General features: G+C 36.1%; 1 protein-coding gene across 2 annotated transcripts in view; it reads right to left on the reverse strand.

The window, feature by feature from the left end:
• The window catches only part of LOC125646651 (phosphatidylserine synthase 1-like), a 38,200-nt gene extending 26,759 nt beyond the window's left edge, over positions 1-11,441 (reverse strand). Inside the window, exons 1-4 of one of the 2 annotated variants that reach the window (XR_008796318.1) lie at positions 11,217-11,441; positions 9,397-9,488; positions 5,325-5,369; positions 2,979-3,097 (exon numbers count right to left, since the gene is read on the reverse strand). Coding sequence is in view for 1 of the 2 variants with exons in the window: in XM_048873122.2 (XP_048729079.1) it covers positions 2,979-3,097; positions 5,325-5,369; positions 9,397-9,488; positions 11,217-11,377 (417 nt within the window). In the remaining variant the exon portion in view is untranslated. The remainder of the gene's footprint in view (positions 1-2,978; positions 3,098-5,324; positions 5,370-9,396; positions 9,489-11,216) is intronic. The other variant, XM_048873122.2, reaches the window with a different exon arrangement.
• Between the last annotated feature and the right edge of the window lie 14,524 nt (positions 11,442-25,965).

Here is a 25,965-nt window from a genome sequence, read left to right on the forward strand (position 1 = left end):
CATATTGAATTTTATTGATGATTATCTACATAACAGATGCTCATTGTACGAGGGCTGTGTTCGAATGTGTATTGTACCACAGCGCGATAACGCTTTGCACGATTTTGTGGATGATGATACTCTTGAATAGCTCTATTCAATACCTTTCCAACGGTATAAACACGAGCCTTCAGCTTCATATAGTTTTAAACTTATAGTCATTTTAATATAGCCAGTCGTTGACAACTGTTGTAAAAATGGTTGGGAAACGGGTTGAGAATATTGAAGAAATTAGAGAGTTCGCACAAAACTTGGTCATTCACTAATCCAGATTTTTACTGAATTGGGGAAAGTTTATGGGTCTTATAAGGTATCTTATGAGACAGTTCGTAGGTGGAGAAAGAAATTTCTGACTGACACAGAGTCCATCAAAGATGCAGCAAATCTGGCCGACCTGTGACTTTAACAGGCAAGGCAAATGTCTCAAAAGTCAGGGAAATGATTGAAAGTGATGGCAGATACACGATCTGTGATATTGTCAAAGCTGTTGGCATATCGCTTTCGTGAGTGCATTTCATTTTGAAGCGTATTTTGAAAGTACGAAAGATTTCTGCCAGATGGATACCGCATATATTGACAGATAGCCAAAAATGGGTACGAGTACAAACCACTAAGCAATTGCTCAAAATGTTTCCCAAATTCAATCAAAGACAATTTGCAAACATTGTTACCGGTGACGAAACATGGGTTCACAATTTCGAACCAGTAAGAAAAATTGGAAACAAAATATGGCTAACTAAACACGGTAGAAGGCTTGTAGTTGCCAAAAGAACCATAAGCACAAAGAAGGTTCTTTATTGCATATTCTTCCCATGTGATGGTATAGCCGTACAAATTCCGGTGGCAAAGGGCAAAAGTGTTACAGGTCGGTATTACCGAGATGTTATACTAAACAAGAGGCCCATGGGCCACATCACTCACCTGAGTCACCTTGGCCAATATCTGAAGTCTTTCCATATATATTTGCATGTAAAACCTTAGTCCTCATTATGGCCCCAACTACCCCTGGAGGCCACGATTTTTGCAAACTTGAATCTAAATTATGTCAGAGAGCTTTCATGTAAATTTCAACTTCTTCGGCCAAATGGTTCTTGAGAAGAAGATTTTTAAATGACCCCACCCTATTTTTGCATTTTTGTGATTATCTCCCCTTTGAAAGGGGACATGGCCCTTCAATTGAGCAAACTTGAAAGCCCTTCACCCGAGGATGCTTTTGGCCAAGTTTGGTTGAAATTGGCCCAGTGTTTCTGGAGAAGAAGTCGAAAATATGAAAAATATACAGACAGACAGACAGACAGACGGACGACGGAAAAAATGTGATTAGAAAAGCTTTAGTTCAGGTGAGCTAAAAAGCTTATATACCATAATTGGCCTGAAAGCATCTTGTTGATAAGGACAAATCTGCTCAGGGTGTACTATGAGCGCTCAATCAAATTGCCTCATTAATTATTCATGAGAACGAGCGAGTAGGAATGAATGGACCCGTGGGTGATGGAGAGAGGAATGAAGTGTAATCATGCAAACGTGGGTTTCTGACAATGACCTTCATATGGTAAATCATCAACATGCAAAAACTAGAATCCCAGGTGACAAGAAAGATGCAATGAGTACAACTGTGCTAAAAAGTCACTAAAGTATACAAGTCATTTGACTTTGAGATCACCATACAAGGTCTTAAGGAGAAATCAGATCTTTGTCTCCCTTCAGAATGAAAGGGTGACATTTATAAGTAGTTATGATTCAAAATTTGAAGAAAATATGTCCAGGTTACCTGATTCATTGTCGGAGAAGTTGTATATGTTTTATTCTAGATACGGTGTCATGAGAATGGAACCTTTACTTTTTTGAGAGAAAATAGTTACTCAGATTTTACCTGGAAACATGACATGTATCAGCATCAAACAATCATTCATTTCTATCATGTGTTCATATGTACACATACATATACCTACGGTACACTTCCACAAATAGAATACTTCCTCAGTGAGTGAAAAATGCACCATATAATTTCCTGAGTCATACCTTGTATTTGAAATAGTAGAAAATTGAGAGTTTTAGTTTTGAGAGCAGTATTTTTTTCATAGCATTAAATCTTTTTATCTATGACAGTAAAAACAAGAGGTACTGTGAGCAATGCTCACTAAGAATACCCCCCGCTTACCCCAATCTCCCAAAGGGTGTTGGTAATAGGTATAAACTACCTCTTTTCTGAGTGTAAAAAACAAATGGCATGACAAACCGAATCATATTGCTACTTCGATGTCCAGTGCATGTGACCTTTGACCTTTTGACCCCAAAATCGATAGGGAACATCTTCATCCCATGGGTAGTCCATATGTATGATATGGTGACTGTAGGTGGAAAGGATAACGCTTTAGAGCCCGGAAACCATATTGCTACTTCGATGTCCAGTGTGCGTGACCTTTGACCTTTTGACCCCAAAATCGATAGGGAACATCTTCATCCCATGGGTAGTCCATATGTATGATATGGTGACTGTAGGTGGAAAGGATAATGCTTTAGAGCCCGGAAACCATATTGCTACTTCGATGTCCAGTGCGCTTGACCTTTGACCTTTTGACCCCAAAATCGATAGGGAACATCTTCATCCCATGGGTAGTCCATATCTATGATATGGTGACGGTAGGTGGAAAGGATAATGCTTTAGAGTCCGGAAACCATTGCGTCTACAGACAGACGGACAGACAGACAACCTGATTCCAGTATACCCCCCCCACAACTTGTTGTGGGGGGTATAACAAACATGTCTGCTGTTAGATCCATAGACCATCAACATGGTTCCGTGTAAGCATGTCTAACTGTACCTAATATATATCTGTACTTTGATGCATGATCATACGTGACATGTTTCAGAGAATCGTTGATAATTTAACTGATGTTTCTATGGGATGAATGTAAAGTATTAATTCTTGTCTTACCTTATCTTCTGGGGCCACACCCTTCAAGTCCGGGAAGATCCATTCAATCATCAGACGGACATCCTGACGATTTTGAAACAGCAGGAAAACTAAAACCATGAAGTACAGCACACTCAACCCTGTCAAAAAAAATCACACAAATATTTTACGGTTCTAATACCCAAATCTTAGGATTTCATAAAATATAGACGACTGTTTCTAGAAGTGAAATCTGATTTTTTTTTTCAAATTATGTTACATTCTATGATATTTTTTATTAAAAGAAAGCTTTAAGAAATCTAGTTATGATTTGTGAATCCGACTTTGAAAGAACAAGTTCAACTAGAACTGTCCTAGCGGGACTAATACCCCCCGCAGGACACATTGGATGGTGGGAAATAGTGAATTTGTGTTCATTGAAGAATAAACACATCCTTTTGACATGATTGTTGAGAGCAATTAATATGAATGCAAGACTATATATTATGCAGTAGAGTGTTACTCGGAATATTGAAGATATGCTGAATATAATTTCTGAATAATATTACATAAATAAAAGATGTCATGAAAATACACAACAAATCTTCTCATGGCAACACACCAATGTACAAATATGGTATGCCTTTGTAGAAGAAAATGGAAGATATAGTCCGAACACAAATCCATGGTATAAACCTATAATTTTGACCTTGAGATCAAAGGTCAAGGTCATAAAGAGGTCATGAATGTACCCGACACATCATCTCATGGTGATACACTCATGTGTCAAATATGGTATGCCTATGTCAACGAACAAAGAAGTTATGGCCCGGACACAAATACATTGTAAAAAACCTTTAATTTTGACATTGAGGTCAAGGTCATATAGAGGTCATGAAAGTACTTGACACATCGTTTCATGGTGATCCACCTGTGTGCCAAATATGGTATGCCTATTTCAAAGAACAAAGAAGTTATGGCCCGGACACGAATCTGCACAGACAGACAGACGGTCAGACAGAGTGATTCCTATATACCCCATGAACTTCGTTCGCGGGGGGTATAATAACAGTCTAATTTGGCCTAAGTTTTGATTGTGATTTATATTACATGAATGTTTGTATACTGGTAATATGATTGTAAGTAGGTGAGATATACATAAAACTAAGTATACCAAAGCCCTTTGTAATGAATGAATTAACTATAGACATTTCTAAAGTTCATAGGCAATTCGAATTATCTTCTTTTAAACAGCAAAAGAACTAATCATTTTTCAAAGCTATATGGGTTTAGAAAGTATGAGCCAAATCCTTCATTTAGATAAATTAACCATCATGTCTAAAATTCATATACATTGCTCCCTTGATAAATAATCTTGAGCATAATTAAGCAACTATAATTAACCTAACCACCTGAATACCTTGTCCAGCACACTTCACCACACTGCTCTTTAAGTACAGATATGATTATTGATGTAGTTTACTAGGTAATTGGCATTAATATATAAAAATCATAATTTGACCACTTGTTTGTGAAAAACAGTGACATAAAGGGGCACTATACGTTGTATGTACACTTGTCCAAAAGTTACTAGTAAGGAGCTCCATACTCACCAATGAAGATGTTCCAATTTTATTATTTTATGAATTACCATATATTATCAATTTTTCAGATGTGCAGATAAAATTTTGATGAGTACATTGTTAGAGATGCATAAAAATAGTCACAAAACAAAGAAAAGGTCGAGTCCAAACCTCTACAACACTAAACAGGCCTACTCAGTATTGGTTACAAGAATGCGACATTTGTACACATTTATTGATCAAAAGAAAGTTCATATGGAGTGTCATGGCCATTTATGGATTCCGAAAACTGGGATTTTTAGCAAGCTAATCAACCTCATAAATCTATATAGTCGGTATGGCCTTAGTCCCTATATCACTACAGTCCCCAGCACCACTCTCTTGTTGTGTGCTACTGAATTAATAGTGTTAAAAACAAAATATTTTCATTAGGGCCTTTAACTCATGTCAAAGGGTCTGTATAAAAATAGTTTTGGTAGACCTATCAGGCTCATAATTTCTTTTTGAATTTTCTTGATAATTTGGCATTTATGATTTTTTTTTCAAATGTCACTAACTTTGTAGCATCATATTCAAGAAGAGGAATCAGTTGGAATTGGAAGGGGGGTGTTAAAATCTTCCTTTTCATATTCTTGTATTTCAACATGAAAATTATTTAATTTCATGGAAATCAAAGATTATCAAGATTCAAGTCCAGTTGTTGTTTCACCTGGTTTATTTTAGTTTTTTGGGTTTTTTGCTGCTTTTATGTACATATGTATTTGAAAAAATATAAAAGTACGGTACATATATAACAGAACATTACCAAACACAAGTCTCCATATTCCTGGGTGGGGACGTGTAAAAGGTCCTGCAAAAACAAAAAAAAAGCATTTAATAAGACTCAAAAAACATTGCTGAATTAAAAATGAAATCCAAAACTTCTTGAAATTACAGCAATAATTGTTATATCAACTGTGTAAACATAAATGGACAAAATGCTGATTAAAACAGCACCCAAACATATATATATGAATAACTTTAGCAATGTTTGTCACTAGTCTACAAAACATGCAACAGATGACGAGTATTACACTGTAGCCTGTAGAGCTGCTGTTCTAGCTCCACCCTGGACACCACCAATACAACCAAACTTATATCATTACCTGGACACCACCAATACAACCATACTTAAATCATTACCTGGACACCACCAATACAACCAAACTTATATCATTACATGACACCACAAATACAACCAAACTTATATCATTACCTGGACACCACCAATACAACCAAACTTAAATCATTACCTGGACACCACCAATACAACCAAACTTATATCATTACCTGGACACCACCAATACAACCAAACTTAAATCATTACCTGGACACCACCAATACCACCATACTGATATCATTACCTGGACACCACCAATACAACCATACTTATATCATTACCTGGACACCACCAATACAACCATACTTATATCATTACCTGGACACCACTAATACAACCATACTTATATCATTACCTGGACACCACCAATACAACCATACTTATATCATTACCTGGACACCACTAATACAACCATACTTATATCATTACCTGGACACCACTAATACAACCATACTTATATCATTACCTGGACACCACCAATACCACCATACTTATATCATTACCTGGACACCACCAATACCACCATACTTATATCATTACCTGGACACCACCAATACCACCATACTTATATCATTGTATTTATGCTCACTTACACTGCTGTGTAAAGGTCTAACTAAGTGGATCAAAGGTTTTCATTTAATTGCCCTGGACACTACAAAAAGCTAGCATCCATTTATAAAGATATACCAGTGATTTTTTCATTCATGTAATTAACAAAATGTGTTTATTGTGTTTATGAAACACTATGCCCCCAAGCCTGTCCAAGTTCAATTGATGACAATTGAGTCTTTAATTGACCCAGATACTTGATTTTATCAGCACATACTAGTAGTTTTGACCTAGTTTTGACAATTATAAAGGCCCTGTCTTGTACATTTGAGAAGTTAATGGTCCAAGTTAAAGTTGTAGACAAAACTAGGAGACGGACAGCCCCAATCAACATTCCCTCAAATCTTCAATCTTGCAGATATAAAAATATTGATATGGAACTAGATTTTATTTCTCCTGTTACCATGAAAACTGGAAAGACCAAATTGAAGGGTAACCTCAACTGCACAAAAGTGTTTACACTTACAAAGTCCCCCGTGTATTTGAAATACAGAAAGTTACTTTAAGATCTATCATGATGAAGAAAGTTGCCTTCTGTTGTGCAGTGTGCAAGACAGACTGTGCAGTTTATAACCCGTTTTATAACACAGCACGGTCACTGCATACAACATTTGTATTAAGCACACATCAGCTGCCCTCACACATTATACATGGTCTTGTGCCTCAGGTATGGAAATGCATTCTGCCCGAAAAGTTTTGTATATCAATTAATTCTGTGCCATGATCCTGGATTTTACAGCACTTTTCACTGACAACTGATCCATGTTTCTACCTTTCTATATGATATCATTAGATGTTCTAATACCTTTCGTTTGTCAAAATTATTTTAAATCTAGTACATGTATGTAATCCCTTTTCTTGTGTAGCAGAATTACCAATTCCACTGAAATATTTATAATTTTGTATAGGATGCTTGACACTAAAGGGATAATAAATATTGTTTTTGTTAAAATGTTTTTATCAGTTTAGACATGACAAAAATGCTCTTAATATTGAGGTTTCACATTAAAACAGATATCAAGTTTACATCTTTCTCTTATTTAAAGAATGAACAGAGTATTTCACTGCTAAACTAACTATTGTTTCCTCGGGACAAAAATTAACAGTCAGCTAATTTCTTTAAGACGATAATGTGTGACCTCATTCAGACAGTGCACTGAGCATAATGTTACGTTATTTAAGCTGGATGTGACAATCTAAAGCATGCAAGGGATTAAACACCATATTATTCATTAGAAATTTATCTTGCATTTTGGCATCTTAAAACAAAATTAATTGAAGAGAGACTTGCATGTACATCAAGTCATCAACTGCACTGGGGTCCATCATTTACAATCTTTGAAAATGTTTGCAATCAACAGCGAGAGAAAAAAAAAAAAAAAAAAAAAAAAAAAAAAGGTGAAAGTTATGGTAATTACTTCCTTTTATGTTTTTAAAAAGCAAATTATTACACAGTACATAGCATAAAGTTTGGGCTTTAACATGCACTGCACATCTAATTTAAGGTATGGGGGACACAAAAAAAAAATATGTTGATAAAAGCTATATACTATATAGATCTCTTTAATGTTAATCCAAGATGCATTTAAACAGTTAAGAGAAGCCAGTCATGCATTTTTCATAAGAAATGTCACTAGACAATATTTATATCATACTTACAAGCAGAGCTTGTTTTATTACACATCAGTACGTGATATTGATTCTGTAGATTAGACTAAGATACTGCAGAAGCACACTGTGGTTAAAAATAACTTCATCTACAATATCACAAACTTTTCATATCCATGCTTTATTAATCAATCAATGAACCGAGTCAATAATTACCTAGTAAATAGAAACACAATTAGATTGATATCTTTCAGCGAGCGAGGATTCACCATGCTTTTTGCATTGAAGATGTGAACATATCACAAAAACACTGTCTATAAGTGTGACTTTCATATCAAATGAGAATGAATTCCATAATTAAAAACTCGACTAATCTCCACTTTTATACTTGCTTCCAGGTCAAGGTCAGAAGGCCATTTATTACATAAAAATACTGTTACCTTTCTCAAAGTGATAGCAATGTACTTTAACATAAGAAACTATCGCATATAAGCATGAGTGTCATAAGTGTTAAATGGTTAGACATAGATGAGTGGACCATTGCAGCATCAGCATCTGACTTGAGATCATAAATATCATCAGGACTTAACCAGAGAAACCATTGTGCTGTGTTTGGTAAGATAACTGAATACAGACATTCCAGAGAAGAAGATTTTGTCTAATCCAATTTGGGCTGCCTGGCATGTTCATTTCCTGTTAATTTCATTGAAGTTAATTAGAACCCAAGCCAGCCATCTTGGATTTCTGATGACCTCATTTTTACAAGGAATACTAGGGGGACTGAGAAAACTGTTGAAAAAATAAGAAGACGTACGGTGATAGCAAACAGACAGACAAACAGTACTGAACCAAATTTTGATATTGACCAGCGTTTACCCTGCGAATTTGGTTAAAACTTCAAAGAACAAATACATGTAATGTATCACCTAATGTATTTCCTTGGATTGATATTTGACTAATTCACCTCTCTGTGTAAATCAGAAAACACTTCAGATGATCAAACTGTATTCATATATACAACCCAAAGGCTTAATGTATTATAACATTTCCCATTTGTTCAATGTTTATATAACGATGTCAAGTGCAGATATATCTCCATCTATCGAGGCATAAGTGCAGAAATCTTCATTTCTACTTCCTTTCACAATCAAAATCAAAAATTCATTGATATGTGTTTCCTTTTTTCAAAAACATCCCCATATGTAAGTAGAATGATAAAATTACTGGATACCTCTTCAACAGGAAAAAGGCTATGTCTGTAACTCGATATGACATTGTTAGAATTTTTTAAAATCTAGCAGGTGTCATTATTTTGCTGTCATGACCTAAACAGACACTTTTCATTGGCACGTATACTTCAACTTTAGAAAGTGTTTATGTGTAGATATACATATGGATAAATATTTGTATGAAAAAAAGTTCTAGTTCATGTGTATGTAAATATGCATTCTGAAATAAAAATCAAAGGTTCTTTTATGAATCAAGCTCCTATATATCTTACCATTAGGAAACGCCAGCACACTGACCACAAGAAAAAAGAAAATGATCCAACAAAGACCTATCCAGATGTTGCTATCTTTTTCATCATCATTCCTGAAATATTAAAGACAATCAATAGAGAATTCATCAGGGGATCATTGCATCTGGGAGTACCCACACCTGCTGTTTACACCAAGCTGGTAATTATTGCTGCCATGATCTAATACTTTGCAGTGGGGTGTTAAGGACTATAAAAATCACAACATGTAAACCATAAAACAAAATACGGTTTATTCTCAAAATGATAATAATGGTTATAAGTGAACACATTATAAATAGCAATACATTATTTTATTATTATTAAACCACTCATAAAAAAGGGGGATCAAACAAGGTTTAATTTAGGCCCAAATGATATATACATCATAACAAAAGTCAACAATTTATCAATTATCTATAGTGTTAAATTTACCAACAATTAAACATGGGTACCATATTTTTTCTCTCTCTATGGCCAACTTTTAACAGCTGGCCATGAGTCATTAATGTTCATACTAATTTTGCATGATATCATTTTTATCCACTCTCATCTGAAAATGATTTTACTTAGTTATAAAGCCCAATATTGATTCTTTGCTATTTCAAAATATTAAAAGAATGAATATCAATAAATTAATTTTCACATTGTTTTAAATTTGCCCATTTAGGATAAAACAGTTTAGAGATGGGTGTGAATTAGGGCTGAAACAATTAATCGCGGTTCACTCGAACCGTGATTCACGGCATTCGGTTCAATTTTCGGTTCAACATCTCCAAATTTCGATTCGGTCCATGTTTACATTTTTTTTCCGGAAATAAAGAATTCAACACGGATTTGGTTTTTTACCTTACAATTTAATACAACAAAAATGGCGGACGCTAACTCTGGAATCGTGAATTCGGCAAATCTAAGGTCCCCTGTATGGAAGCATTTTGGTTTTAAAGAGAACTGAACTGCGGCAGTATGTAGAATTTGTTTCACAGAAATAAATTACCAATGCTCTTGGATATTTTATAGCAAGTGATATAATAAAGACCATATTCCGTTGTTGAAAACGATGAATTTCAGGGGGAAAATGAAATAAAAACATGAACGTTAAGTATTTTTTATTGTTTATTAGAGTTTTTGACAACTATTGAATTGAATCGAAAATAATCGAATTGTGGCCTAAGAATCGAAAATTGAACCGAACCGTGAGGTACCTGAATCGTTTCAGCCCTAGTATGAATATTACACAAGTTGCAACAGTAAAGAGGTGTATCTTCTAGGGGGGAAAAAATGAAAGAATTGGTTTCAATGGAATTTAAGATGTATATGAAGCAGTCAGCCAATTTCAATTGCTGGTGGCCAGACTGGAGATTCAGGGGGCCCGGGTTCGAATCCCGGTCTGGTCTGTTGCACTTTCTCTCTTCTTGTTACAGAGGCAAAATGAGATGGCGAAAGATTCACTATGGCCGACTGGTGGTGGAGCTTGTGATATTTTTAATATATATGATGTTTTTCGTAACGTGAAGCGCATGTCTTTATTACCGATGGAAATAGCAAAACTTGGAACGGGTTGATCAATGTGACTTTAAAAATGGTGTCTTACGCAACAAAGACATTTTAGTTCTCTTGACTAAAAAGTTGTATCCATGGAAAGGCCTCTCTTAGTCCATATACTGAAAACGTGTGTACAACTATAATTATACAACAAATAATCAATTTATGAACCTATCAAGAATAATTTCATTCATTAAACACAACGCCGTCACGTGTAGGAGGTAAACAACGTGAGCAAGCAGTCGACACACGACACTTACCTCGTGAAAGCCGAATACAGAAGTCCTAAAACACATACAGAAAGCAGAGTCAAAGTGTGGGGTTTATAAAAGAACGCAAGAGAAATATCATCCACAGGTTTCTCGTTTATAGAACGAAAATGTTCCATTTCTTCGGCAAGGTCATCTCTGCGCCGATCCATATTGCATGGGTGTTTTGTGTCCAGTTATTTCAGACTTCGAGCCCGATGTATATTTCTCCCACTGCATAATTTTTTGATCTTGGGTTACATGGCCTGTGGTAGGAAAATCACAAATAAAATTGTTATACAAAACAGAAAGTTCCAAAAAAGCATGTTAGCGATAATATACCATTTCTTTCAAACCAAATTTGTTTTCTTTGTTCTAGATAATTGTGTCAAGAATTTATTGAGGGATAAAAAGCACTTACAATTCAGGTCTACCATAAAATCACATAAGATTGTAACACAGTTAAATCATTTCTCTATATAAAATCACCTGAGACGTAACAAAAATCATTCTAGCACCATTCTGATCTGCATGAAGTGGTCGTTAAACAGTCATAGCACCACGAATAGCTGGTACGATGCATGTAAAATTGAATCTGTGTGACCAGTAACGCACTAAAACACGTAGGTCCATTCTATACCTAATTACCAATATCATCAATGTGATCAGTGTATGTTAAACACATTCCCCCTTTCATGAAGTCACTTCACTTCACAACATGCGGTGGATTTAAGAAATGACTTTGTTTTATTTTTATCTACCCAAGTTATTAATTAACATTGGTAGTGATTGACCCTTTGTCAAACGCTTGGGAGTCACGGGTCTTTCGGTTATGATCAGAGGCGGGTCCAGTGCCGGCGCACTGGGAGCACCCCTCTCCCCAGAACATTAAGATATATACACGTTGTCTTATTTTGTCAGAACTACTGGTATCTTCATGGGGCCTTCTTTCCCATGAACCCCCTCCATGGCTTATACCTGGATCCACTGGGTCTTCAAGACAATTTTCAGACCCACAAGCCTTTATCCCCTACCCCCCCCCTTCCCCGTTAAGAAATTTCTGGATCTGATCTTAAAAACGCATGCCCCGTATCGGGACAGGCGTTAGTACATACAATTCTAACTGCTGCGGTCACGAGTGCCAAGCACTGATTTGTGCAAATGTCTCAATATGAGTGAACATTTCTCGCAGGAGTGTAGAAATAAGGTTCAACCCATAAGAATTGCTGCACCATCGTCAATATTACAAACTTTTAATGAATTTTAATTTTTGACAGCTGAGGATCGAAAATATTTACTACATTGCCCCCCCCCCCCCCCCCCTGTATGTATGTTTGTGACCATACCCAATGATAGGGTATGGTCACAAATATACATCCAAGGGGGGGGGGGGGGGTGAACGTTTCGGTACATTTTTCTGCATGTTACGTTCGATATGATCTAAAACGTCTTTACTGTCAGATCAATGCTTGCAAAATTTTTAAATGTACTGAGAAGAACGGAATCTATAAAAGCCGTTTGACCTTTTCCCCAATCTCCATTTTATATCTAATTGACGTACATTGTATATAGTAAAACGTTGATGATATTCAAACTAACATGGGTTATATTGTAGAGCAGCGTTATTACTTTGAAAGTGAATTTGAACAGTCCTGTACAAACAATATAAACTGTTTAAATAATACTGCAAAAATAAAAATTCCAACGAATTAAAGACATCTCTCAAATGTTTTATGTCCACAAATAATATCTGATTACATCATATGATTTTATCAAAAAATTGTATTGAGAAATACTCATCTTTGCAGTCAAACTAATCCATACAAAGTCATGTAAAGTGGGGGGCTGTATCTATACACCAAATCATTAAACACCACCCTCCATTAATGCATACTCAGAAATCAATTCCCAGCTTCGTTAGTACTTGTAAGTGTACCTCTATGAATGATATCCAAGATTCTGATAGATAGAGATCAATACAATCAGGGGGTGCATTTTCAGTCTAAACGCTTGAGAATTAACTCGTGCATATTGTCAATTTAAAACTGACTTTTTGTGCAAAGTTTAGATCGGCACTGTCACATACTAATAGGAGAATACTACGGTGTCGTGATAGGATCATCTGTAAAAGTGCAAATACCGCATTATTACATAACACAGTCGTGCTAGGAGTACACAACTTTACACTACGGAGACGTATATTGCCCATTTGTATTGTGATATTCATGCCAAGTCTATCTTGATTTCCAACAAGTCGAATGTTCGTTATATTTGTCTCGATAAGCTTTCCTAATACCATATGTAGGATATCATTTCAAGTTTTACCCCGTCTATTTTGCCAGCAACTTTCTAGTCACACATGTTTTATATTGGCGCATTTATATGCATGCTGCTCTATATGGCAAATATAATGCTTGTGTTTTTAGGGATGTATGTACTTTTCGTATGACACTTGAATAACAAATGTACTATTTGGAAGCATTGGAACGTAACATCGGCCTAAAGACTCAGTCGGTAGCATGGTAATGGTTTTAGTTACATTGGCGTTGGTAAATAAGTGCTCTTCACAACACACTTCGGGCTACTGTTATAATCTTTGGGCCAATAAGGAAAAAAAAAGAAGAAGAAAAGAAACAGACTCGATAGCATATGTTACTGGTAGGACGATGGTATAATACTATATGCAGGTGATCATATATGGGAAGTTGATGGTGAAGTTGAAATCATCTTGTTTGTCATAAAGTTGAGACGTTGGTTTGCCATTAATGTACATGTATATGTTCAGTAATCGTATTCATATACGGAGCAGATGCGGTGGACTCGGTGCTGTCTTCAATTTTGAGTTAACTAAGATATATCGAATCGACATATATTGTGAAGAGATAAAATGTCGTCGATGAATCTAAATGTCGAGTTGAAAGATACAACAAGATATTTTCTTCTCGTGTAAAAGCTTCTGAATAAATCCTGTCTCAAGAATACAAAAACAGGTCTGCTAACAAAGGAGCCAAATTTGTACCGATGGTAATTCCAACAAATTGTTAGGAAGACTACATAAATATTGTAAATGAGAAACTCCAGCATGTTTTCAATATTATCTTCAGAGTACTTGTGCGCAGAATCAAGATGGTTTTTAACAAAGTAAGTTTTGGGATGACTGATCACAACATATGCATATTTCCGAGTTCCGATTTTATTGATTTATTAAAGAAACAGTGGTCAGTAATGTTCCAAATCATAGTTTTTAATTTATCGTGAGAAATGGCGACGTAAAGTACTGAAAAAATTGATTGTTTAAAGTCCCGCCCAAGAATTTTTCACTCATATGGAGACGTCACCATTGCCGGTGAAGGGTCGTAATGGTTTTACATTTTGATATTGTTGATTTTGATTTCATATTCAAAGTTCTTCGAAATTTTTGTGAATTCATATTTGATTTACACCACTTCTCGCATATGTTGTGGCACAATGCGGCTACAGTTTCCCCATTCAGGACTTAAGTAAAACATTCACTGCAATTACTGGATCATTAAAATTAATGTGTGTAAAATCGAAACGTAATTTCGAAGAATTTCGTCTTCTAAAAGATAACTTTGAACATAGTTGGATTACCAAATGTGGAATTAAAGCCAAGTAGTTTCCAAGATACAGTTGTAATACTCAGCCTAACAGATGAAGACAATGTTGATACAAGCTTCAGCTGGAAACAGTACACATTCCTCATGTAACCTATCTAATTCGGTCATCATTTCTGGTTTACTATAATCACTTGTCTAATATACTATTTTAATTCCTCATATACTCTTTATCCGTTCTGAATAACGTGAAGTCACTTGCCGGTATTTTAAAAGGTCCGAAATTAAGAGAACCCCGATCTTTCCATTGGCGACAGAACTTCATCTCTATTATGAATTCTGTTGAAGAATATGCCACACGATGGGCTAAATATGAAAAAGAAGAACTTGACACCTTGTCAGAATAGATAAAAGGTATAAGAGAAATGCTTTAAAAATCTCGTACTAAACACATTAAAACAAAAGTGCGTAATATCTATCCTTCTATGTTTAGTAAACCAGAAGTGATGAAAAATCAGATAAGTTACATGAGGAACATGCATTAATATTTGCTTCACTCTTGGATTTTTTATTGAACATAGATGTTAATGGCAAACTAACAAATCAATTTTATGAAAAACGGGATGACTTTAGCTTTCCTATCCTCAACTTTCCATATTTATGTAGCAATATTCCATCACCTGCTTATGGTGTTTTTATGTCTCACAGCTGATTCAAAACGCGAGAGCATGTTCTGCGTAAGATATAAATTTTTCAATCGAGATAAGCTACTGACAAATAAGGTGATGTTACAGGGGTTTCAACAATCTCGTTTGAAGTCAGCATTTCGCAAATTCTATGGTCATTATGATAATCTAATTTGCAAATACAACCTTATTCTTTATTCCTATCTTCACTTTTTCATTGTTAAGTTTCCCTCTTATAGTTACTCCATCTTCTGTCATAATCTCGACAGAATTGGTAATAGAAAATGAAGGGTTTTTTTGCTAAAAATGTCGGGGCTCTCTGTGTTTCGGACCTTTTAAAATGAGGGACTTCTGATCATTGTTTCTACATTTAAATGTTCGTTCGCATTTAACAACAAAGAGATAAGTATATAGGTAGCATCTCATACCACTGTTTCTCCTGTGAGTACTATGTAACATGTGGACAAGTCGAAAAGGATAAGTTTCATGTCTCAAAGATCTAGCAATTAACAATGTAAACAGTTCTCGATTTTCGACCTTGAATGGGACTGTGTATTTCATTGTAAAGGAAGTCCCTGTACTCTGGAAGCGGTGCAGTGGATAACGCCGCTCTTTTATTTGGATTGCGATAAATGGCTGGTAGGTTTATCTTTATGCTGACATTTCATCAGAGGTATGTCTTTGGTGATCAGGTCTTCAAAAATCTGTTGAATTTCCATGGGCACGAATTGTGTTTCCTTATTAGCCGATCTGTTTTTTTTTTTTTTATTCAAAACGTATACATGAGAAAATATCTCCTGCTGTGGCCACCAGCTCGACATTTAGATACATCTACAGCGTTTTTACCTATTAACAATATTCACTTTCATCCATATTTGGATTCGATGTATCCGAGTGATCTCGAAACTAAAAACAAACGACAATAAAAACAACCCTTTCATATCTGCTTCATATTAGGATATTTTGTTCAGCATAGACTTTAACGGCAAATCCACAATTCAATTGATGACAAATGGAATGACTTCAGTTTATCCCTCGTCAACTTCCCATATTATGTAGCATTATTCCATTATCACCGGTAGATGGTGTTTATGTCTCTCCACTGATTCAATACACGATATCGTTTCTGTGCATTATCAATTTTTAAATCGAAAATAAGTTGATGTTACAGGGATCTCAAGTCTAACATGTTCTGTTTTATACCAATTGCTTTAGGTCGTTCTTTCATGCTGATTTTGATTACTGATTAATGGAAAGGCTGACGGTGAATGTAAGCGTTCCACGAGGGATGCTTACTCCTCCTAGGCGCCGGACCCTATATAGTGTTTACTTGGGTCCATGTTTGTCTTACTCTCAATCTTGTATTCTTTATAGCATTATGAGAGTTATATCCATCTTTTTTCATGTAGTCTAACCGTATTTTGGGATTTTATATCAAAATATAGCCTCCCATTTACACCGTCTCATCAGGGTGATTATACTGCAAAGCGTTTTCTGTGTGCCACTGCATGACTGGGTCGTTCTCGAGGTCCTTTGACGGTTCATTATTTATTTCCATTATGAATTAGCTCTAGATACATTCTCTATATGTAGGTCATAGGTGTCTTCATACACCACACAGACGCTTACGTCAACGCTGTTATATTTTTCTCACTTTTCTTTAGGTTTAGTATACACCAGAGTTTAAAAAAAAAGACCATGGGCCACATCGCTCACCCGAGTCACCTCGGTCACATCGCTCACCCGAGTCACCTCGGTCACATCGCTCACCCGAGTCACCTCGGTCACATCGCTCACCCGAGTCACCTCGGTCACATCGCTCACCCGAGTCACCTCGGTCACATCGCTCACCCGAGTCACCTCGGTCACATCGCTCACCCGAGTCACCTCGGTCACCTCGGTCACATCGCTCACCCGAGTCACCTCGGTCACCTCGCTCACCCGAGTCACCTCGGTCACATCGCTCACCTCGGTCACCTCGGTCACATCGCTCACCCGAGTCACCTCGGTCACATCGCTCACCCGAGTCACCTCGGTCACATCGCTCACCCGAGTCACCTCGGTCACCTCGGTCACATCGCTCACCCGAGTCACCTCGGTCACCTCGCTCACCCGAGTCACCTCGGTCACATCGCTCACCCGAGTCACCTCGGTCACCTCGGTCACATCGCTCACCCGAGTCACCTCGGTCACATCGCTCACCCGAGTCACCTCGGTCACCTCGCTCACCCGAGTCACCTCGGTCACATCGCTCACCCGAGTCACCTCGGTCACCTCGGTCACATCGCTCACCCGAGTCACCTCGGTCACATCGCTCACCCGAGTCACCTCGGTCCTGCTGTTGTTTCACTGTTGTGATTTGATGTGTTTCCTATGAAAAATGTTGACCTCATAATATGGCCTCAACATAACCCAAATGTATCACGACATATTCGTGGTGCATGGTCACAGGTCATGGTGCCAAATATAAAGTCCTGAAAAAAGGAATTAATTTACAAAATATGAAAGTCCTACTGTAAACAGCTCAGGAGATGTGGTCTAGATTAATAGTCAAAATTCAAGGTCAAGGTTAACAACTTTGATACCAAAAAGAAAGGCCTTGTCACAAGAAATGCACATACACCCTGGTATAAAAGATATATCACTCACTATTCAAAGATCATGATTTTTGGTTAAAGTTTTTGTGGCTCCACTGCACCCCGGGGTACATAAACAGAGGTGGGATCAGGTGTCTAGGAGGAGTAAGCATTTGAACAAATTGAATATGCAATATCTGGGGGTGCTTGTATATTAATATAATTAACCATGACTCTATTGTTCTCCAGAAGAACATTTTTAAAGAACTTCCCTATATATCCCCATCTACAAGTTTGATCTGTTGCGGTCCCATCATACCCCCGGGTCACAATGCGATCAAAGTTGAATCTGCAATACCTGGGGACACTTGCATATTAGTATCAGTGGCGGATTTAAGGGGGGCGCAGCCGACCCCCCCCCCCCTAAAATTTTCAAATTTAAGGTAAATCGTGGTATCTTGTTTAGAAAAATGTACTAAACGATAAAAGAAGCAATAATTTCTCGCACTCTCGGAGAAATAAATGACAAAAACTTTTGATTTCTTGAATTACTTTATTGGAAGAACTTAATTTTTTCGAAAACCCCTTAAAATTTGCGTCATTTATTAATTTCACCTTATAAAAAAATGATAGAAAATAGTACAAATGACTAAATAGGAGACGTATTTCAAGCCCTATAAAATCTGTAAAACCCAGGAGCTTCCGGGGGCTTCGTCCCCTGGGCCCCCACTTCAAGGCGGTCCCCAGACCCCCTGCCTCATAAAGTGGCGCCCCCGTAACCACAATTCCTGGATCCGCCCCTGAGTATCTTTAATCATGACCCTGTTGTTTTTGAGTAGAAGATTTTAAATAATTTTTCTATATATTACCATGTAAAACTTTGATCCCCTATCGTGGCCCCACCCTATACTACGGAGGCCATGATTAAACAAACTTGAATCTACACATGTCACGAAACTTTCATGTAAATCTAAACTTCTCTAGCTCTTTGTTTCTTGAGAACATTTTTAGAGAACCCCACCCTACCTATGTCTTTTTAAAAATTATTTCCCCTTTTAATGGGATATGCCCCTTCGTTTGAACAAACTTAATCCCCCTTTACCCCCTTTACCCAAGAATGATTTGCACCAAGTTTGATTAAAATTGGTCCAGTGTTTCTGGAGAAGAGTGAACGACAACAGATGCCGGACAAACGATCAGAAAAACATCACTGAAGACCTTTGCTCAGGTGAGCTAATAAGGGAAAGTTGGGTTTTTTAGCTTAGTTTCCAAAAAAGGGTGTCCGGGTAGCGCAGAGGTAGCGTTCTCGCTTCTCACCGCTGCGACTCGAGTTCGATCCCTGTGACGGCAGTGGTTGTATGCGAGAGGGTAAGGCGGGTTTCCTCCGAGTACTCCGGTTTTACCCCCTAGCGCAAACATCCGTGCATCAAAGGACCCCATTGGAAATAAGCTTTCGAGCTTTCATGGGTTATCGTTGGTATTTATGTATGTATGTTGTATGTTTGTATGTACACTGTATATGCAAAATAAACATTTATCTATTTTTATTTCTGAAGTTGCAATAACATTTATTCCACAAATGCATATCTACTTGATTCTTTGAGCAGCCATACTTCCGTTTCTCAACCCCACTCTTTTATTATCCTTTTCCAAAGCAAGTTCTTTCTCTTTCCCATAGGCTTTTACAGACATTTTGCATTTTTAGCTCTTCTCTGATCTCCGTCAGTCCCTGTAAAACTTCTCATCGTCCAAAAAGAAAAGAAACTGTGTTGATGAATGTTATGATTTTCTCGCACTCTGCCTGGTCCGCATCAATATCAGTGAGATGGTCTCACTATAAACGAATACTTATATACAAGTTGTGATTGCGTAGGGTCGCCATAACGTTGCACAATTCTTCTTTCTACCACATCGGTCCCATCATCGATAAAATGCAGTGTTGATTGTTTGTATATTGTTTAACGTCCCACTCAAAATTTTTTCACTCATATGGAGACGTCACCATTGCCGGTGAAGGGCTGCAAAATGTTGGTCTATGTTTCGTGCTTATGGATTCGAGCAAGGGATCTTTATCGTGCCACACCTGCTTGACCTTGGTTTTTGCGGTCTCATCAAAATAATTTTACAGGAAACTGTTCAACCAAATCGAATATCTTTGAACTGAGGGTTGAGAAAATGGAATCGGAAACTTTCCACGACAACGGCATCAAAGATCGGAACTATCTCCCCGATCAAATACAATAAAATTTCTTTTAAATCAGAAATTAAAAATCCATTTACTTAATGAAAATGGCAGATGGTGACTTTTTGTATTTTTAATCTCAGTACATTGTCATGTACATGTATGGTTATTATTTATGGTTTTGTATTCAAGAAATTTATCAATAATCAGTATTGTTGTATTTAAGTTTTTTATTGTGTCTTTCACTTCCAATTTAGATACCTTTCATCTTTCTATATTTTTGATATATTGTGTGTGTCACTCTTTAAGGTTAAAAGGACCCCACTCTTTAAGGTTAAAAGGAGCCCAATAAAAATAGCCCATATGGGTAATCCTTGGTATAGGCATAGGCAATATACATCCAAATACTGAAACAGTTTTTGTTTTACCTTTATGTATAATACAAAGTGTATAAGTATATCATGCAGTTATTTTACAAGATCTCGTTCTAGATGTACGTCTCTCTGAATAGTTTTGTATATTTGCCTATTCTTGAATAAAGAAACACACCAATAAAAAGATGTTGTTTTTGAAGGAGTTCAGTTTTTGGATGTTTTTCTACTGAATTTTCAAGCAAAGATTTGTGACTAATGCAGAATGATGGTGGGTTTAAAGGAAAATTTTGTGGTAAAAATTCATTTTTAGCAATATTAAAACGTTTACGAATAATTTTACAAAATCCTATAACAATTTCTAGGGAGTATCGTATGTCCTTAAAGGGACTGGTTCACGATTTTTGATAAAGATATTTTTCCTTTTTGATGTTAAACATTGAAAATATAACTTACTTAATGTTGACAGCCAAAATTTTGACCTTCTGAATGCAAGAATAAAAGCAATATTTTAACCTTAAATATGTGTTATGTAAACAAAGACTCAAGTCTTTTTATGTAAACAAACAAACACGTAAAATATTGATTCTGTAATATAAAGCATCTTAATTTTGCATAGTCACAAATTTTAACTTATAGATGACACATTCTACCCCAAAAATGCTTGAAATGTGAAAGATATGATAAACTTAGATCCATATCCATTTCTTTTGAAAATTTCGTAAACAATAGCATACCCCAATCTTTGTTTACAAAACAAATCTTAAACTCTCTAAAATGAGCTTCTGTGATAATGTATAACCTTAATTTTTATGTGAAATCTTTCAAACACATTAGACAGTAGATTTTAATCATTAAAAGAGAAAAACAAAATTTTGGGGAAAATCGTGAATCAGTCCCTTTAAAGGGACATGGACACGATTTGAGCTGACAATTTTCAAATTTTATTTTATTTACGGAGGTCCCGTGTCTTGGTAGGAATTGGCCCGATAAAGAGCCCGCACTGCCATGGTCCTAAGCGGCATGCAAAGGTAAAAATCATCTACAGCTGATGACGTCTCTACACGAGTAATTAAAAAATCTCTTATGAGATGTAAAACAATAAACACAAAAACGCGTGAGTAGCATTCAAAACTGCAGCAAACGCCTGGATTTTGATACAACTTAGTGAATTCCAAATCGGTGTTTCGCGGTTAGTGTAATCAAGTTGGTAAAGTTTAACAGAAAATAAGAAAGAGAACACCAGAACACACCACCCTAACAACGTACAGAAAACTAATACTTACACAGAATGTGGAGTGGAGATGACGACGTGTCGAGAGAAGGTCGCGGCTACCCGGGTAATTACAACTAATTACATAATTAACCTGGATTTATTGTACACAAGCGGTCACTCGGTCGTCATAACCATCCTATTCCTGAAGATGGTTTACTTCCGTAAGGATATTCGCTCTTAAGTACAACCTTGTCATATCCATACATATACGATGGATTTGCAGAACTGGAGACAATTAATATGACCTTTTTGCGCTTGAAAATTTTATTTTAGTTGTTACAAATATACTCTTCATATAATTAGCATAATTAATTCTCCATGATGAATATACAATGATATACATGTATAAAGTAAAATAGACTAATTCAATAAACTTTATGATGAAACATTTATGAAATCTTTTTTCGTATCATTTGTGATTTTTAAGTTCTGTATTACTACAGAAATTGCAGACATATTTAACCCTTTTTTTTAAATTCATAAGATATACACTTTCTTCTAAAATTTGAAATGAACACGAAGTCCGTGTTGAAATTACCGAGACAGAAAGCTGCAATTTAAATCTTTAGATGGAAATTTACATAAAGCTTACCTAGAGCTTTCAAAAATATTAGTAATAACTAAACCCTCCTTCAGTTTTTACTCGCTTCTTACCAAACCATATGGTGATAGAAAGTGCGGATCCCCAATGAAGTTTGACGCAAGTAGAATTGTCTTAAACGAAGGCATCATCGAAAATGATAGTCCTGATTTCGTAATATAGAAATAGAATGCTCACACGCTGAAATCAAGTCCGCCTGTTGTCTTTTGCAACCTATTACATTATATAGTCCTCGGGATTACAAAATTCTAAACAAAACTAATTCACAGAAATATCAATGTAATCCTGGCTAGTTTTGATGAAATTCAGAAGACCTGAAATTCCATACTTATTTTAATGTAGTTCATATCATAATACATGTATTTGCATTTACAAATGTTTTTTTAAAAAAATAAAATGCTTTCTTTCTTGTTTCATCGGGTGATGAAGGTAGCTAGCATTGCAGAAAAAAAATCATAACCCGCATAAACAATACGATCCGAACACGTTGGTAATGTATTACAGTATACGTCAGGCGCGGATCCAGAAATTTTTTCCAGGGGGGGGGGGTGTCGAACCTTTTCACAAAATCGAACCCGTGATATAACTAATTTTTCTTATAAATCGTTAGATTGTAATTTTTTTTATCTTTTATCTTTGCAAATTCCAGGGGGGGGGGGTCCCCCGACCCCCACCCCCTCTAGATCCGCGCATGTACGTTATGGAATACCAGTTAACATGCTTTTTTCTTCTCTGCCTGATCAGTAGGATCACTAACAACAGCAACAATTTAACCGAGCGTAGTGTCTGAATAGCATACTCTTCCAGGTCCGTGTGAAAAGGTGCAGCGGAAATTAAAGTCCACGTTGAGTAATTTTTTTATTTCACAAAGTGGTGGGGGATTAATTTGATTTTCTACTGTCGAGTAATTAAAGCAAGAGGTCCACAGCCAACACTGTTCACCTTTGCAGTTATATTATTTCTCCTTCATTTATATTCATGATTTTGATTGAGCCTCTTTGATAGTTTTCGTGTATTGGTCATGTTAGGGTTGATCTCAAATTGGTTATTACACGAGTATGTTTCCATATATGAATTTATAAAGTTTCCAGGTACGTAAATTCAGGTAAGCTGTGGAACATAAAATCATATAAGCTATGATACGTAAATTCACGTGAGCTGTTGTACGTAAATTCATATGATTCGTGGTACGTAAATGCACGTGAGCTGTGATACGTGAATACACGTGAGCAGTGGTACGTAAATTCACGTGAGCCGTGGTACGTAAATTCACGTGAGCCGTGGTACGTAAATTCGATAGATAGAGCTTTCATTCTTTCCTCTGAAATAAAAACGTTGATTATATTGATTCTGCGATCTTGCCAAACGACAAAAACAAAGAAATTTGTTTTAAATGAACAAGGATTCGTTCTGTGTTTATTTCTAAAGGCCATATCTCGCTACACAGTTCTCTTAAAGCTGAGGGCCCCACCAGCCACATATTTCTCACACGGGACTATATACTTTTCATATGATACGATACGTATCTTAAACGCTTCTCATATAGAACGAAACGCTTCTCATATAGAACGAAACGCTTCTCATATAGAACGAAACGCTTCCCACACGAAACAATACGCATTTTACACGAAAAGATACATTTCTTACACGATACCTTTTTCATACGAAACGATACACTTTTTACACGCTTCTCACATGGTTTTGTACGATTCAAAGAGAGAAAGACATACACGCACGCACACGCACACACACACACACACACACAGAGAGAGAGAGAGAGAGAGAGAGAGAGAGATAGAGAGAGAGAGAGAGAGAGAGAGAGAGAGAGAGAGAGAGAGAGAGATTTAGCTTTGCAGCCGTAGTATATTGAAACCAAAATAATTTTTCTTTTTATGAATCTATTCATCAAATTAATAACTCGAAATTCACAGTAAGTTGCTTCTACATTTTACACACTACTACCACGGGGGTATTTGTTGCAAAAACGTAACTCAAAAAGACTAGTTTAATAATTAATAAAAATGAAACGTATTCATAACAGTAATCAAGACTTATTATTTTATTCATTTATAAAGCGCAAAATTACATATAGTTTCTATGAGCTGCACAATGTTTGTGCTAATGGTTAAATAATTATCTTAAAATCTTTTAATTAATATTTTTATACATATTATTGATAAGGAAGTATTCTACCGAAATATTAAAAATAATTTCCTATTTCCCTGTGCACACAGCCACATAACCACAAATGGATCGGCCGCTCCTGTAGCCAATAATAATAACTGGTTTATCAAACACTCGGGAATGAGTTTTCACATTTCTTTTAAAGGGGCGTGGACACGGTTGAGGTGAAAAAATTATTTTTCCATTTTTATTGTTTACCGGGATGCGCACATCAATTGAATTAATGAGAGCAATAATAGATTTGATGCGCACATTATTGCTCTCTTCAATTGAATTAATGAGAGCAATAATAGATTTGATGCGCACATTATTGCTCTCTTCAATTCAATTGATGAGAACATCAATTTCGAAGAAATATTGCTCACAATGATTAATTTAGAGCTCGGTATGATGATCTCTTTAATTCAATTGATGACATCTTTAATTATTTACAATGCTTTTGTATAAGGACTTAATGCGTGCATCAATTCTTTTAAAGAGAGCAACAATCCAATTAAAGAAATCATTAATTCAATTGTGGTTATGTTGAATTGAAGATATCTTTAATTATATAGTTGCTCTCTCTAAAAGAATTATTGCTCTCTTCAAATGATATAAAGATATCATCAATTCAATGGAAGAGAGCAATAATTGAATTAATGCGCGCATTAAATCCATTATTGCTCTCATCAAATGAATTAATGCGCGCATCAATTCAATTAGTGCTCTCATCAATTGATTTAATGCGCGCATTATATCAATTATCGTTCTCTTCCATTGAATTGTAGCGCGCATCAATTCAATTGTTGATATAATTAATTCCTTTGAAGAGATCATTAATTCAATTAAAGCGCGCATCAAATCAGCTGAAGAATTAATGCTATCATCAATTCAATTAATGCGCGCAATAATTCAGAATTGAAGAAATCATTAATTATTTGAAGAGATCTTTAATTAATTTGCTGCGCACATCAAATGAATTGATGATATCTTTAAATAATTGAAGATATCTTCAATTATTTGAGTTTATGTTAATTTGGCGCTCCATAAACAGACCCTATGAAATTGTGCGCGTTATGGCCCATGTGCCTCTTTTTTTTTATGTAACACTAATGCAATGAATATGTATATACAAACATCATATCTACTCTCATCTAAACTATTTATAATGTGTTATATTTGTATTATCTGTTGTAAGTTGGTGAGCTGTACTAATTAAGACAATAAGAAAATTGGACCGAAAAAATAAAAGAAGTCAATTCCTTGAAATCATGCATGTGTCATCAAATTTTAACAGCCAATTGTTACACAGCACGAGGTTGGGTAGTTAT

Source organism: Ostrea edulis, chromosome 6 (genome assembly GCF_947568905.1).
Source record: "Ostrea edulis chromosome 6, xbOstEdul1.1, whole genome shotgun sequence".
NCBI lineage: Eukaryota > Metazoa > Mollusca > Bivalvia > Ostreida > Ostreidae > Ostrea > Ostrea edulis.